The sequence below is a fragment of the Indicator indicator genome, chromosome 13 (assembly GCF_027791375.1).
Source record: "Indicator indicator isolate 239-I01 chromosome 13, UM_Iind_1.1, whole genome shotgun sequence".
Classification (NCBI taxonomy): Eukaryota; Metazoa; Chordata; class Aves; order Piciformes; family Indicatoridae; genus Indicator; species Indicator indicator.
Window position 1 is genome coordinate 11,821,068 of NC_072022.1, and position 14,113 is coordinate 11,835,180.

At 44.1% G+C, this 14,113-nt stretch overlaps 1 protein-coding gene across 2 annotated transcripts in view; it reads right to left on the reverse strand.

Annotated features, from left to right (window-relative positions):
• BCHE (butyrylcholinesterase) overlaps positions 1–11,603 on the reverse strand; it is a 33,690-nt gene extending 22,087 nt beyond the window's left edge. Inside the window, exons 1-2 of one of the 2 annotated variants that reach the window (XM_054386146.1) lie at positions 11,555–11,603; positions 7,378–8,896 (exon numbers count right to left, since the gene is read on the reverse strand). In XM_054386146.1, coding sequence (XP_054242121.1) covers positions 7,378–8,891 — 1,514 coding nt within the window. In that variant the 5' untranslated portion in view covers positions 8,892–8,896; positions 11,555–11,603. Of the gene's footprint in view, positions 1–7,377; positions 8,897–11,501; positions 11,509–11,554 lie in introns of those variants that run through there. The other variant, XM_054386147.1, reaches the window with a different exon arrangement.
• Between the last annotated feature and the right edge of the window lie 2,510 nt (positions 11,604–14,113).

The following is a 14,113-nucleotide window of genomic DNA, read 5'->3' on the forward strand; positions in this document are numbered from 1 at the left end:
GTTCCAGTGTTCCAGCAGCCTCCTGGTGCAGAATTTGTTCCTCACATCCAATTAAATCTGCCCTTCTCTACTTGGAAGCCATTCCCCCTTGTCCTGTCACCACAGGCCTTTGCAAACAGTCCCTCTGCAGCCTTCTTGTAGCCCCCTTCAAGTACTGGAAGGTCACTATTAGGTCTCCTCTTCTCCAGGCTGAACACCCCCAGCTCCCTCAGCCTGTCCTCACAGCAGAGCTGCTCCAACACCCTGATCATCTTCATGGCCTCCTCTGGACCTGCTCCATCAGGTCCTTCCTGTGTTGAAGGCTCCAGAACTGGACGCAGCAATCCAGGTGAGTTCTCAGCAGAGCAGAGCAGAGGGACAGGATTCCCCCTCTCCATCTCTGGCCATGCTGCTTTGGATGCAGGCCAGGCTTCCATCTGCCTTCTGTGCTGCAAGCTCACACTCATGCTCATGTCCACCTGCTCATGTCCAGCTTCCCTCAGTTCTTTCCCAGGGTCAGCCAAGGCAGCAGAGCCCTACAGAAACTCAGCTAAAGAAAGCCACTCTGTCATTTCTTGTGCCTGTGCAGACAGGTTTCTGTGTCTCTGCCTGCAAACACAGGGTCTTCACCTCGCTCAGACCCAGGACTGAGTGGGTTTGATCCCACAGTCTTTGTCCACTGTGCTGGAGCTTACCCTTTGCTACAAAGCATCACCAGGGTTATGCTCAAGGCAAACCCTTATGCTATTGTGTTAGTTTTGTCTCACCCAATTACTCCTACAACATCTGGTCATTTCCTTAATGGATGTGGTTGTCTCGTGTCTGAAAGGAATCGTTTGACTCATCTGCTGCAGGGAACAGGATCTGGGCTGATGGAATTGCGTTTGTTGCATGGATGGGAAGAAGCAGGACATCTCCTTAAAAATTTAGTATAGTTGTAGTAGCATTAAACCAATCCAAACAATTTGTATCCCAGACCTATTTTCAAAAGATGTCTGAATCAAACACTCCTGGTTTCAGTTCTGAACTTCAATGACAGCTTGTCAGCTCACCAGCCAGAATGAGAAAGAGGCTTGCCAAAAGCAAGTGTCTGGTTACTGATTCTTTCCATGATGCACTATTTCCAAATAGAATGCTAGAAAGGTGTTTCCATTATTGCTTCTGAGTGTAACAATAGGTATGAACCCTGGAAAAATGATGAGTCAGTTTTAAGAACCCAAAACATGAGAAATAGGAGAAAGTTGCCTAAAATCTAACCTTTATTTTGTTCAGGACTATGTTTTCCACATTTTTTTTGATGGCTCAGAGGTGATTCCGATGAAAGACAGTGAGTGTGAGACTGCCTGTGCTCTTTTGTGTCAAAGTTCTGCTTTTCCCCCACACAAGAAGAGAAGACTTTCTGTACATCTCTGCGTATTTTTAGAAACCTCTCTCATGCCTCGTTTATACTCCTTTGTTTTTTACCTCACACCTAGAAATACTCTCTTCTGGATCCTTGGTCTGATCCAGTCAAACCACTAGTTAAGATGACAAATTCCAGAGAAACATGAGGTGCCAGAAGCAGCAGCCTCAGGAAAAAGCCTCCCTTGGTCCCACTGAGCTGCTGCTCTGCTGCGTTTGAAGGCCCTGTAAAGGGCCAGCACCAGATTGCAGCTGAGTTGCTCCAAACTAGTCACCCATCTCTGTCCCTGTGAATGTGGGGAAGAAATACAACTTCCAGAAAATTTCTTACCATCAGATGGCTGAGTGGTACATAAAACTTCCTAGCTCTGAAGTATTAGAAAATTAAAAGTGGTTGAAGTATTTTACTTTCTCATTTCCCCCCAGTGTTTCCTTCCTTTCCATACACGGAGTATACAGGTCCCCAGTTCATGCTGCTGTCTGGGCTCTATACGAGGCTGTTGGTTTTGTTCTCGCCGTTCTGAAATGACTGTCTATAAACATGTTGTGATAAGTTGGTAACAAAAGCACTGAAATTTATTGTATGTCTGCCAGTGGAACATCAGGGAAAGGCAATAATAACCAGGCAAAGTGCTTCAGAGCTTTAGTGGGACAATCAAAGCCTCAAAAAATTCCCCTAAAACAGAGGAGGAAATATTTCAAAGACTTCACTTTATAGAAAAAGCTGCAAAGATTTGTGCCAGCAGTTGTAAAACTGGCAGAGAGACAAGCTTCACCAGTTGCCTTTTATCTGAAACATTTTTCACCAAGCTTAAAAATATTATCTTGGTGTCTTCTGCTCCACTCTTGTTTGAGTTTTCATCTCATCTGATTTGCCCTCCTCCTTGTCTCTTTACGTCACTCACGTCTACATAGCGCAGTTACCAGCTCTAATGAATAAAGTGACACAAAAGGCACAGCCTAGCAACCACGGACTTGGGTTGCCAACTATTTTTTCATGATAAATAAAACTAGGCCTAGCAGAGCATTCTGCTAGTTATGATTGATAGTACCTGTTGGAGCCCCTTGTTTACTTTCAAAAGCTTTCTGAAGAATAACAAAAGTGCAGCAGAGGAATGACTTCTGAAAGTGTTTCAAAAGAGTCATTTGGATTCTTTCACCATGGATGTCCCTTCAAACGAAACATGCTGGAAGGCACTTCAGGAGAAGGCCACTGAGAACTGACAACGTGAAAATGAACTTTACTTATACACAACCATCATGATACTGAGCCTGACCCATCCCCCTCCAGATATCACACTATGGTTTGCTGCTGAACACAGTTTGTCTGATTTTGATGATGTCTTGAATTTTATCATATGATTATAAGGCTGAAAATGGATACTCAGCTGCAAACGTGCTTAAATACCAGAGTCAGCTGAGGAGACCCTCGGGCAGGGTAAAAGAAGGAGTTCTAAATCAAAGTGTAAATCAAGAACATTGATTTTGGAATCTGTTCTTTCTTATAACCCAGATATTTTGTTGTACATGATCTCTTCAGACAGCACCAACCTTTTCTCTTCCCTTTTTGGTGGAACAGAGCCTTTTGGGGGGTGATGACAATGTTGTTCTTTCAAGGCCAAACCCCAATGTTTTGTGAAATGATGCTAACAGCACTAGGTTGCCTTGGTCAACCTTATTTGACCCTAAAAATGCAGTCATTAAAAGTCATAGTGATAATGAAACAGAAGAGTTCAGGTGATGGAAAAGGAATTGCCACACCTGGAAGCTTTTATTTTCCAGTCCAGGAATTTATTGGCACTTCAGTAAACAGTCACCTTTCTCTGCACCTCAGTGGACATCAGGATCCACCTCGAGACTGACTTCACACTGTTCAGACAGGACATTCCTACCTAGACACTTGCTCCCTCACTGCATTGAACCCAATTTTAAAGTGAGGTCATGGGAAGATAAAAGTGTTCAGCTGCCAGCAAACTTTGGATACCAGCAGCCCAGGAGACTGGGAGTACCCATGGCTGGAGGGCAGAGGCACTTCAGCTGTGCTGGGAAGGGCAGGAACTCGTTGCACGTCTCGCAAGAGACTGATGACTGGAGAGATGCCCTTCTCAACACTGTTGAGAATCAGAGCATGGTATTTTGGCACGTCCTTGCAAGAGTCTAACAGGTAATCCGTACCACTGGTTGCTTAGATCTGCTTCTGACATAAATCACAAGCAAACTCCTCAGAAGAGATGCTGCGAGCATATAACTGGAGGGCAAGCTCCCCACACTGCCAGCCTGCTTCGCCACATCATTGTAGGCAGTGATCATCTCTGGCTGCCTGTGGTCTAGCTGTGAGCATCAGGGATAGCATTAGCTAGAAGTCATTCAAAGAACTGAGCCTCATCATCTCCACCAAGAATTTTCAGTGCCTCCCAGTCAGTCCTTTCTTCAAACCACTTCATGTCAACTGCTTTGTCAGACCCACAAGGTAATTTGTTTTCTTTAAATTCTTCTCAGGCTCTGTGACATGAAGCCGTGCTACATCTGTGAGTAGATACTGTGGACAGCGCTGAGCAGCCTGTCCCTCTGAGCAGTAACTGGGGTAGTTACCTTGCCCACAGTTCCCAGAAGATCCTAAGCTGCTGAATCCTGTTCTGGATAATGAATCTGCAGGGAATCTCATGCCTGAAAAGCAACAGATTGTTGTCAAAGGCTGCTTCAGCAGGGTCCTCACAGATGTCACAGTTCACGTAAATGTGTGGGAGACTCCTAAAAATGCCTTCATGCCCTTGGGGACTGGAGATACTGCTGCATAATGGCAGCATCTAACTTTGAGCCTCGCAGGTGGAACTGCTGCTTCCTTCTGATCAGTCATCTACATCCCCCATTCCCCATCCACAACCAAAACCAGACAACTTTTATCCCTGCTAATTTTTCATCAGAAAGGGTCAGTTATCACTAATAACTATTTTTCAGTAAGGATGTGTACCTAGAGACTGGGAAAGTTGCCTCTGCTGTTGATGGAGACAGTGGCTGACTGACAGCCTGCTTTTGTTTACAGAGAGTTGTGGAAATCAGGAATTCCACAAACTCTTTTGGGTAAGTCACTTCTCTACTTCTCCCTAACACCCTTTCTTCTGTTCTTACATGCCATTAGGTATTTCTGAGAAACAGAAATTGCTCCTACTGGACATCTAGACGTTTGACTTTTCTTATCATCATTCTTATTGCTAGTGACTATGTGAGAATGAAACCCAGAGATCAGCAAGGTCAGAGTATGGGCTTGAGGACCCCTCATGAGAGACACCGAGCCACATGATGCAGTGCTAGCAGTGACATGGAGCACACAGCCCTGTCTGCATGAAGCTGTGCCAACTTTCAGTCCCTCCCAACCAGAAAGTACCAGGAGAAACCCAGTTTCTCTTAGCTTTGGTTGATTCTACCTTATCTCCTTTCCTCTGCAGGCTGCCCTTCTGTCCCTTGTGTTTTCCTACTTCTGCACATTAGAATATTAGGTCAAACGCCCTCACTCAAAATTGTGCTGTACAATTTTTCTGATTTTCATCTTTTTTTTTGCTTATTTTTCTCCTCATCTAGTGGAGACATCAATAGCAAAGCAGTTTTCCCCTCAGAGGTTTGCCCTTTGATCATGCCAGACTTTACTATAAACATTCTGCCAAAGGGGGATTCCTGGCTCTTTATAAATGTTTACTGTGTGCTCAGAGTGCTGGGAACACAGGGAGCAGCTACGGCTGCTGGGATTATTAACAGTGGTTATCATTTCCCCACGCACTCTGAATAATGTGTTGTAGAGCCTTAGGGATCTGTGCTCTGGCAGTGTCACATAAAGGGTTAATACTGAGCTGCTCTTTTACTGTCACAAGTATTTTGTTACATTTTTACTTTTATTTTACCCTAATCGTGATGGTTTTGATGCTTGCAGTGCAAGCAGAGGGAGGGATTATTTGCTGTTTGCTGTGGAAACCACTTGAAATTCAATCTGTAGGCTAATCTAATCACAGTGAGAATGACAATCACACTAAATGACAGGACTGACTTGTATAAACTTAAACCTGAATGTACCTTGTGTTGTCTAATTTTAGCTAGATAGAGTGACAGGGGCAGTGCACTCTATCCTGCACAGCAGGTTAATGAGGTATTTTTCTAGATATACACACATAAAATTGATATACATACAGACATAAAAATGAAATATGTCTATATATAGCCCAGTGGGAACCAATAGTTCACATAAATGTAAATATTGTTGTGAAAAGTCTAACATAGCCCTGAGTTTCCTATTAGGAAACAGCTCTGTTTAATGAAAGAGCCACTGGCTCTGGCACAAGATCCTGACTGCCAGCTGCTTTAGGGTAGGCTGTAAAGCTGCAGGATGTAATGAGGGCCCTTTGCTCAGTTTGCTCTCCACCAACGGCCTAATGACACCAGCTTCAAAGCAACGTTGCCATGTTGCATGTCTTCATGATGCAGGAGCCAGTGCTCCAGTCTTTCACACCAAATTCTAGTGGAATGGTGTCACCACGCTCTGATTAAAGAGGGGAGTAGGAAGAGCTCATAGACTAAATTTCAGATGACATTTTGGAGGAGTAAAACCTGTATTAAAGCCCTGTCCATCAATAAATACAGCTATCTGGGTAGGCACTTGATGTGCTTGGAGATGCTTATCACTTACAGTAAAATAATACAACAGGCTCCAGCATATAAAAGAAATTTTAAATTATTAGAATATTGCCTCAAATTCTCTCTCTGCAGAACACAATTCATAACAGAAAGCTTGGAGATTGTCAAGCAAAATATCCTGTCTGGAAAGTGGAGAAGCAGATCAGGCAGATGCAGGTCAGCCACACAACTTTTATAGCTGTTAAGTGTTTTAAGTGGAATTAAGCTCTAGAGCCACTCACCAACATGTGCTGGGTTTTATCACTGGAAGTTTTAGTCCTCCCTGTGTTTTGTGTTCAGTACAAGGTTGTATGGACTAAAGGAGCACAGCGGTCTCTGATATCTAATCTATTAAATACTTAGATCCTGTTCCAAAGCTGAGTTCAGTTTGTGTATCTTTCACAAACCAAAGTCCATCATGGAAAGAAAACTAATGCAGAATGTTAACATTTCAGTTAATCAAACATTTTTAAGGTGTGAATTAAGAATTCGGTTGCACCTTCTCTCAGGTTTTTATGTATAATTTCCAAGCACAAACCAAGCTTCTGATAAGAGAAGACACCTGCCTGCTCCATCAGGCTAACCTGTAGATGACTGTGGCCATGGCTGTTTCTCACAGTGCACTGAACTGCACAACCCCGCTGTCTCACTTCTCTTGGATGCCAGCTAAATAGACTGCAAGAGGGGTTGTATTTAATCCATTTCAAACATCCAAATGCAATGTATTTATCTGCTGCTTATGCAGGCTGGGGTGTATGTCACCTAAAGAGGAGTCTAGAGGAAATAGCAAGCGGTTTGTCAGTGGCTTCAGGGAAGCCCAGGATGATGCTCAGCACACATGGGAAGATAGACTCTGGGAAAAGAACACCCTGCAATCCCAATCACTTCATCATGTGACCATAATGCACCTCCACATTACACACCAGTGTGTTCTGGGCAAACTGCATCTTCACAGAAATTTGGGCTTTTTTGCTTCTATTTCTGCTGCTGGGAATCTTGCCCAGGATTTAAAATATTTTCTTGCTAAACCTTGAATCCATTTCCTTTCCATGGAGCAGCTGCTGCCATGGTAAAACAAGGTGGTTTCTATTTGCTTTTCTGGGTGGATGCAGATTGTTTGCTTAGATTATCCAATACAAGGAGCTAGGCATCAAGGGTTTGTTTTACTGGGTGGTGTTTCTATCCCAACTAACCCAGGAATTCTGGATGGCTGAACGATTAATCCTTCTGCATCGTTCTCATCAGGCTTCAAATCCCCATCAAAACCCCTGGGTTTTTCCACCTGTGAAACCACAAACCCTTGAGCACTCAAACAGACTGCTGCAGTAAACTCACCCAGTCTTTGCAAAAGTGGCCCAGTGTCTCAGCATGGACCGGCTTAGGACTTCTTCAGCTTTGGTGTAATTCACTCTTCTCTCTAGGGGCAGTCCAAACACAAACTCGATCTCATAACCATGCATCACTCCCATCCACTCTGGCCAAGGCAGCTTTGATGATCGATGTTCAAAGAAATAAAAGAAGGCACTGTGCCCTCGTTGTGCAAATCTTGTAGTGAATTCCACTACAGGACATATTATGTTGTAGTCACCAACAACATCGTCCATGGCGTCTCGGTAATGTTCTGGCTTTTGCTCATTTTCCCAGTCTGTGTACTGAAAAATGATTGCTTCTATTGCCAGCTGGCTGGCCTCTGGGAAGGACAGAGTTAAAGCTGTTTTAAATTCAGTTTTATTGATCAGGCTATCATTATCTTTGCTGAAACCAGGGACTCCATATGGTAGAAACGCCGATCCTTCATCTTTATTGACACCGACTAAGATCTGTGTTGGTTTGAAGAGGCCACTCTCAATCAATGCTCCTGGCATGTCTGAGAGAAAATCCCCATCCACAGTGGGACAGAAATACACACGCAAGAGAGGCTCGTGTGCTACAGCAAAAACTTCATTCTCCAGGATATCCTTTGGGTCCTTGTCTCGGAGGCAGAGAATCAGCTCTGCCTCATCACTAGTGGGACACTGGAATTTTTTAGCTAAACCCAATGTTCGGTTTCTGGCTTCAGCTGCTGTTATTGCAGCCCAAGGGGCATTTGCAGATCCACTTTGCATGATTGCTCTGGTGAATAAAGGATGGCTCTGGGGAGACAGGACGTGGTAACTGACAGAGGCAGAGCCAGCGCTCTCTCCAAATATGGTCACGCTTTTTGGATTGCCCCCAAAGGCTGCTATGTTCTCCTGGACCCACTGAAGTGCCAATCTTTGATCGAATAAACCTGCATTTCCAGGAGCTTCCTGGTTTCCTGGCAAAGCCAGAAACCCTAATGCACCAGTCCTGTAGTTCATGGAAACTACAATGACTCTTTCAACCCTAGCCAGAAACTTGCCATCATAAACAGGTAGAGAAGTTGACCCAGACTCAAAGCCGCCACCATATATCCAGACCATGACCGTTGCATTCTTGGGCTTGGGAGAAGGGATCCATACGTTAAGGTATAAGCAATCTTCACTTAGGTTTGTTCTTGGATTCCACATCTCTGATCCAGCAAATCCTGGGAAAGTTGTGTCTATAATCTGGTAACAAGAGTTTGCATGCTTTGTGGCATCCCAAACATCTGACCACTTCTCATGAGGCTCTGGCTTTCGGAATCTCAGTTGACCAATAGGTGGCTGTCCATAAGGTATTCCAAGGAAGGCTGTCACAGTTCCCCCCAGTACCTGCAAGGTTGTCCCTCTGACTCTGCCTTTCCTCGTTGCAATGATGTTATCTTCAAGCATTACCTTCCTGATGAATACATACAGAAGAAGCCACATAAGAAATCTAGTGTGGAGAACTGTGCCATTTGTCCACACCATGATGCCTGAAACACAGGAAAAAAGTAATTCAGAATTAGTATTGCAGTGCAGGGGCCAAAATAGTGTGCTCAAAAAGGTGTAGGTCATCTCAAGGGCATTGGAAATAAGGTGCTGCTGATGCTACACAAAGCTCAGAAGTCTTTAATCATAAGTTGTTAGTTAGTTGCGTTGCAAAGACAGCTTAGCACTGATAGCTGGTATGGTGCTTCAGAAAAACTCTTGTCATTAAAAGACACAGCTGAAGAAGTGATGAAGCCAGGGCAGGGAAGGTAAAGCCTCTGCTTCAGTTAGCAGGTGACTTTGCCACTTGCTTGCACGCCCACTGACAGTTTATGATCTGTGGCAGAAAACATCCAAGCAGCCATTGCCCTGCCAGAGGTGACTGTGGCAATTTGTATTCTAGAGTTGATAAAGTGTGCTATCAGCCATCACTAAGCACAGATTTTTCCACACATAAACACACATGCTGTGAACACTGAAAAGGAGCTTGAAGTCAAGTTTTAATCCAAGGATTTCCAGGTCAACAGAAGTTTTGAACTATATGCCTGTGACACAGTAGATGCCTAAGCTGAAGCAAACCATTGAGGTGGCATTGACATAGACTCAAAACGCTGGGGGATCTGACTGTTCTACTCACATTTATTAGGATCTGAAGATCTTGTAACAAGTGAAGCACCATCAAGGACCTCTGAACTGACTGGCAGTTCATCAGCTCCTGGGGATGACCACATACAGATGTACACCAAGAACTAAAGGAAATACTTATTTTAAGGTCTTATTTCTGATTTTCAATACATGCAGGTGCCTATATATATGGTGCCTAATACCTTAAAGTAGGGCCTGGCCTCTAATTCCTGAGAACTTTTTGAAGTGATAATTAACACTGTCTTAAAGCAAAGGGCACCCATGCTGATTAGGTACCACATTTAAGCATACTCGTAGTCCTATTTACCCCAACCTTTTCAAATGCTATAGAACCCCCTAAAAATGAAGTCAGACAAAGATAACTTGCATCCACACATTTCCATGGCTTAGATGTTTGAAATGCCCAACAAAGCTTCCTTCTCTTTTTCACTTGTGGCCCTCTCATACACAGTGTGCTCTGTCCTGCCACTTTAAACAGGCCACTCTTTGTCAATGAGAAGCACTTGTGTCCTTAAAAGGCATGAGGCTAATTTCTGTGGGAAGTACAGCTGTGGCCTCTGCTGAGCTCTTCTGCTTGTTTGTGTGTTCTTGGACATAGGGTAAGAAAAGGAAAAAGGGAGGTTTTGCTCAGAGGATCCTAACTTTGAGATAGCATCAAAGGACTGGGGGAAGAGCCTTCAGAGAGAATATTTGTAGCATTCATCCAAGCAGACATAAAGCAGACACATTTTAGAAAACAGAAATATTTACACTCTTTCTCTAGCAAAGAAAAGAAAAACAAACAAAAAAAGATAAGGTGGTGCATGTAAGCAAGAGATTTCAGAGCTGCTCCTCCTTCAGCTTTACTTATATAAACCTCCAGATGCTCCCATGCATGCTAAACCTAAGAGATGTCAGCAGTCAGCTTGAACAACCCACATGATGCAGCGACTCCTGAGGAATTTGGGTAAGCCGAGGCTCACTCTAGAGCCCTTGAGTCCCACATGGGAGGCTCACATCATTCGGTGGAGTTCAGCTCCCCCCTCTATGTGCCAGTCATTTATTTATTTATTTTCCATTCATTCCTGCAATCAAATCTTTCAAGTGCTGGGTAAGAAAAAGCATGCAAAGATCAGCTTAGGACTGAACTCCATTTCACAGCTAGCCAAGGCAACTGGGGTGGCTGCGAGAAATGTAATCATATGGACTCAGCTGGGTATTTGTGCACCAAATGGGCAACACTGGGAGAAATGATTCCTGTAAGGCTGTTAATCCCCCACTACATTTTCCAGTAAATTAAAAAGAAATGGTTTGGGAGCATGGCAAAACACAGAGACACAACATTTGACCCTACAAATTTTTTGCCAAGAACTTTAGGAAGGAAAAAAAATGAACAGAAACTTCCATTCTGCCACTTTTTAATTAACTCTGCAAAGAGGAGGAGGTGGTGTTTTAAATAAAAAATGTAGAAATCCATCAGGGTTGGAAAAGGCAGAAGCTTTGCACTGCTGAAGGAGAGGATTTGTCTGGTCTCAGGTTACTTCACTAATATTTAACAAAAGTAGCAAGTGACAGAGGATTATTGCACCACAAATGCAGGGCAAATATTCCATTAATAAGGTTTTTAATGCTGCCTTAGAACAAACTCCACAACGTGAAGCACACTGAGCAAAACAAACATTACTAAATTGTCACTCTGAAAGCAAAAGGGTCATAAGATTGTTTTAGCTCATCAGCCTTAGCCAAGCAGAGATACATCCCGTAACAGATTTGCATAGTTTGCAAAGCTGCTTCAGTAGTACTGTCCCCAGCAAAGTTAAACAGACTCCACTTTTGTATTCTCGCTCAGCAAGGGAACACAAATCTGTTTCAGTGACTATTTCCCCTCCTCACAAAGCCCCAAATTCTATGCACGAGACTATAATCACTATTTAAAGAGAAAAGATGGGGGAATTAAAAAGTGATTTCTAGTTCAGCTTCATTTACTTAGCCCAGGCTCTCCTCTAGAATCTCCAGGACTGATACCCACGCCGGCTCACTCCTTCCCTTTGCAGAGCAGCCTGAGCTCTCCCAAGAGAGCAACAAATGTGCGGAGCCTGGCCGTTGTCCAGGATCCAAGAGTCCCTCAAACCAAGCTCAGCTGGAAATTGTCCTGGCAGACAGAGACGTGAAAACAGAGAGTCACTTACCCACCTTCTATTACAAGAACTACAAAGTTTGTATGAGTCGAGATCTGTGGGTAGGTCGGGGCTAAGGCAGCGAGCAGCCGCTGCTTTACGCCGGGGAACTGGACAGCGCTGACATTGGCGTCAGCCCCTGCTGACACAACGCTCGCGAGAGCTGAGAGCAGCAGGCAGCAGGGAGTGGGGCTGCGGGCAGCCCCGCCGCTCGCTGCAATCTGCTCCAAGGCTGCTGGGCTGCTGGTAGAAAGGCTGCAGAGAGAAACTCATCTGGAAGAAACCCGGCCATGAGCTGCTACAGGAAAGGGAGAATGCAGTCATTTGTTCTTAGCACGGAGCAACAGTTTTCTAACCTAGAACACAGAACTAGAAATGCAATGAAATCCTGCCTCTGCTTCCTTTGGCTCGCTCAGAGCACCCATCTCACCTCCACGGTTTTGCTGCTCTACAGCTCCCCATTAGCACCACTTTAAAGTACCTCAAAATTTTCCTTTGGCTCTAAGTAGTTATGTTTGCTCTTAAGCAACTGTGGCAGATAAAAAGGAGCATCCTCTGCAATGACATATCAACAGCTGGCAGCATCAGCTTTGTCTCTTGACCCATGGCCATCTGCAGGCTACGGCAGAAATCTGCATCCTCCTCTTCTGATGTTAACGTTCAAAACGGTGACCCATACGGTGTCACATGCTATGTTCTCACTCTTCTTAGGCTTCCAAGAAGTCCCCCATGCTGCTTAGCACACCTGATACCCTCCTTTTGCCTGTACCCCTCAAGCATTCTTTCCACCAGAATTCAGCACCACAGGTGCAAAGCCACTTTAAAGCACATGTCAGAACTACTGAAGTTGCAGCACAGCTGGGTACATATCCCACGGTGCAGGAGGGATATTTAAACTGCAGATATTTCAAGGAGCAAATGAAGGCAGCAATGGAGAAGATAAATAAATTCCCTATGCTCTCTGTACAAAATGTCTTGTCAAACTCTCATCCCTAAGCGAAACCAGAACATCACCCCTTGGTGGTGGGGCTGCTGTTCCCTAGCAGCATCTGCTCATCCCCAGCAGCATCTGTTCTCTGGCTCTGCTCTGAGAAGAACAAAAAAGCAATTCTCCCAGAATTTAAGGTTCTCTTCTACTGAGAGCCTTTGCTTCCCCCATTAGAGCTGAAGACAATTACTTTCCCCTCTGCTTAATAATCAAACTACAGCTCTGTTTCAATTACACAAAAGCAATATTTGGCAATGCGTAGAACAGGAATAAAGCAGAAATAAAAAGTTAAGTATGAAGTTTATAGACCTTAACGTGAAGACTACAAATGGCTTTTAAAAGCTTGCATGTGAAATAGTGCTTTAATAGAGAAAAGCTCAAGAAAGTGTGGCCATTTCAGCTCTCCCAGGAGTTTTACAACCTGCCTTTAGGATCAGACATTCGATAAGTATCCTGCAGGGGCATGTCCCAGTCTAAACCTAAACCAGGTTTTAAAGATTCCACCATGGAAGTGTCCAAATTATTTGCTAGTAGGAAATACAGAATATTCAGAATATTTAATAACAAAATAGGATTTATTCAGAGTCAACTGTCGCTGATCAAAACTTCTTTTCCTGCAGGAAAGCAAAGTTGTTGTGCTCTTTAAGGCAGTTTACAATGTTCTCTGGTGTGCAGATTCACTCTGATGCCTCTTTAATCTGTTTGGAAGCATGGCCAGATGACACACATTGGCTGTGAGGGATGAATCATAAACCCCAAATCTTGACAGAGGCCACTTTTAAAGGAGGTATTTCTGGCACTTGTGACAAACCATTGTACTCTCAGCCCCTATCACTCTCAGCCTTGAGCAGCAGAGAAACAGCAGGAGATTCAAACACTAAAAATGTTGTTTCTGGCTTCATTTCCCAAGTTGACCATGGTGTCCTGTGTCTGCTATCACCACCAACTCCCTTCCCCTCTCCTCACCCCTCTCTGCTCCCCTTTACACTGCCCAAGGCACCTGAAGCAGTCTTCTGCTCTGAGGCAGACACAACTAATGAATGCTAAATGTGGGCTCTGACAAGGTGACCCTGGGATAAGGGAATCAACTGTCTCAGGCTGCTTCTAACGCAGCAGGACACACCGAGTTTGGTTTTGGGTTACCTGTATGTCTTCAGGGAAGAGGAGCACCAGGCCAGGCTGTTTAGACCATTCTGTGCTTCAGTCTAATGGCAGACTATTATGCTGTACTTCTTAAAGAAAACTCATCCCCCTCTATATTTTTTCCTTTAATTAAAAAATTAACATGTAAATTGAAGTTTCACTACTGTGTGCTGTGAGAGGAAACACTTATTTTAATTATTACTTAGCTGAGTAACAATCCCTACGTGAAAACTGGAGATTAAATACATTGAATGCCTTCAGTAATTCCCCATGCAGAGGCCATTTGCTCA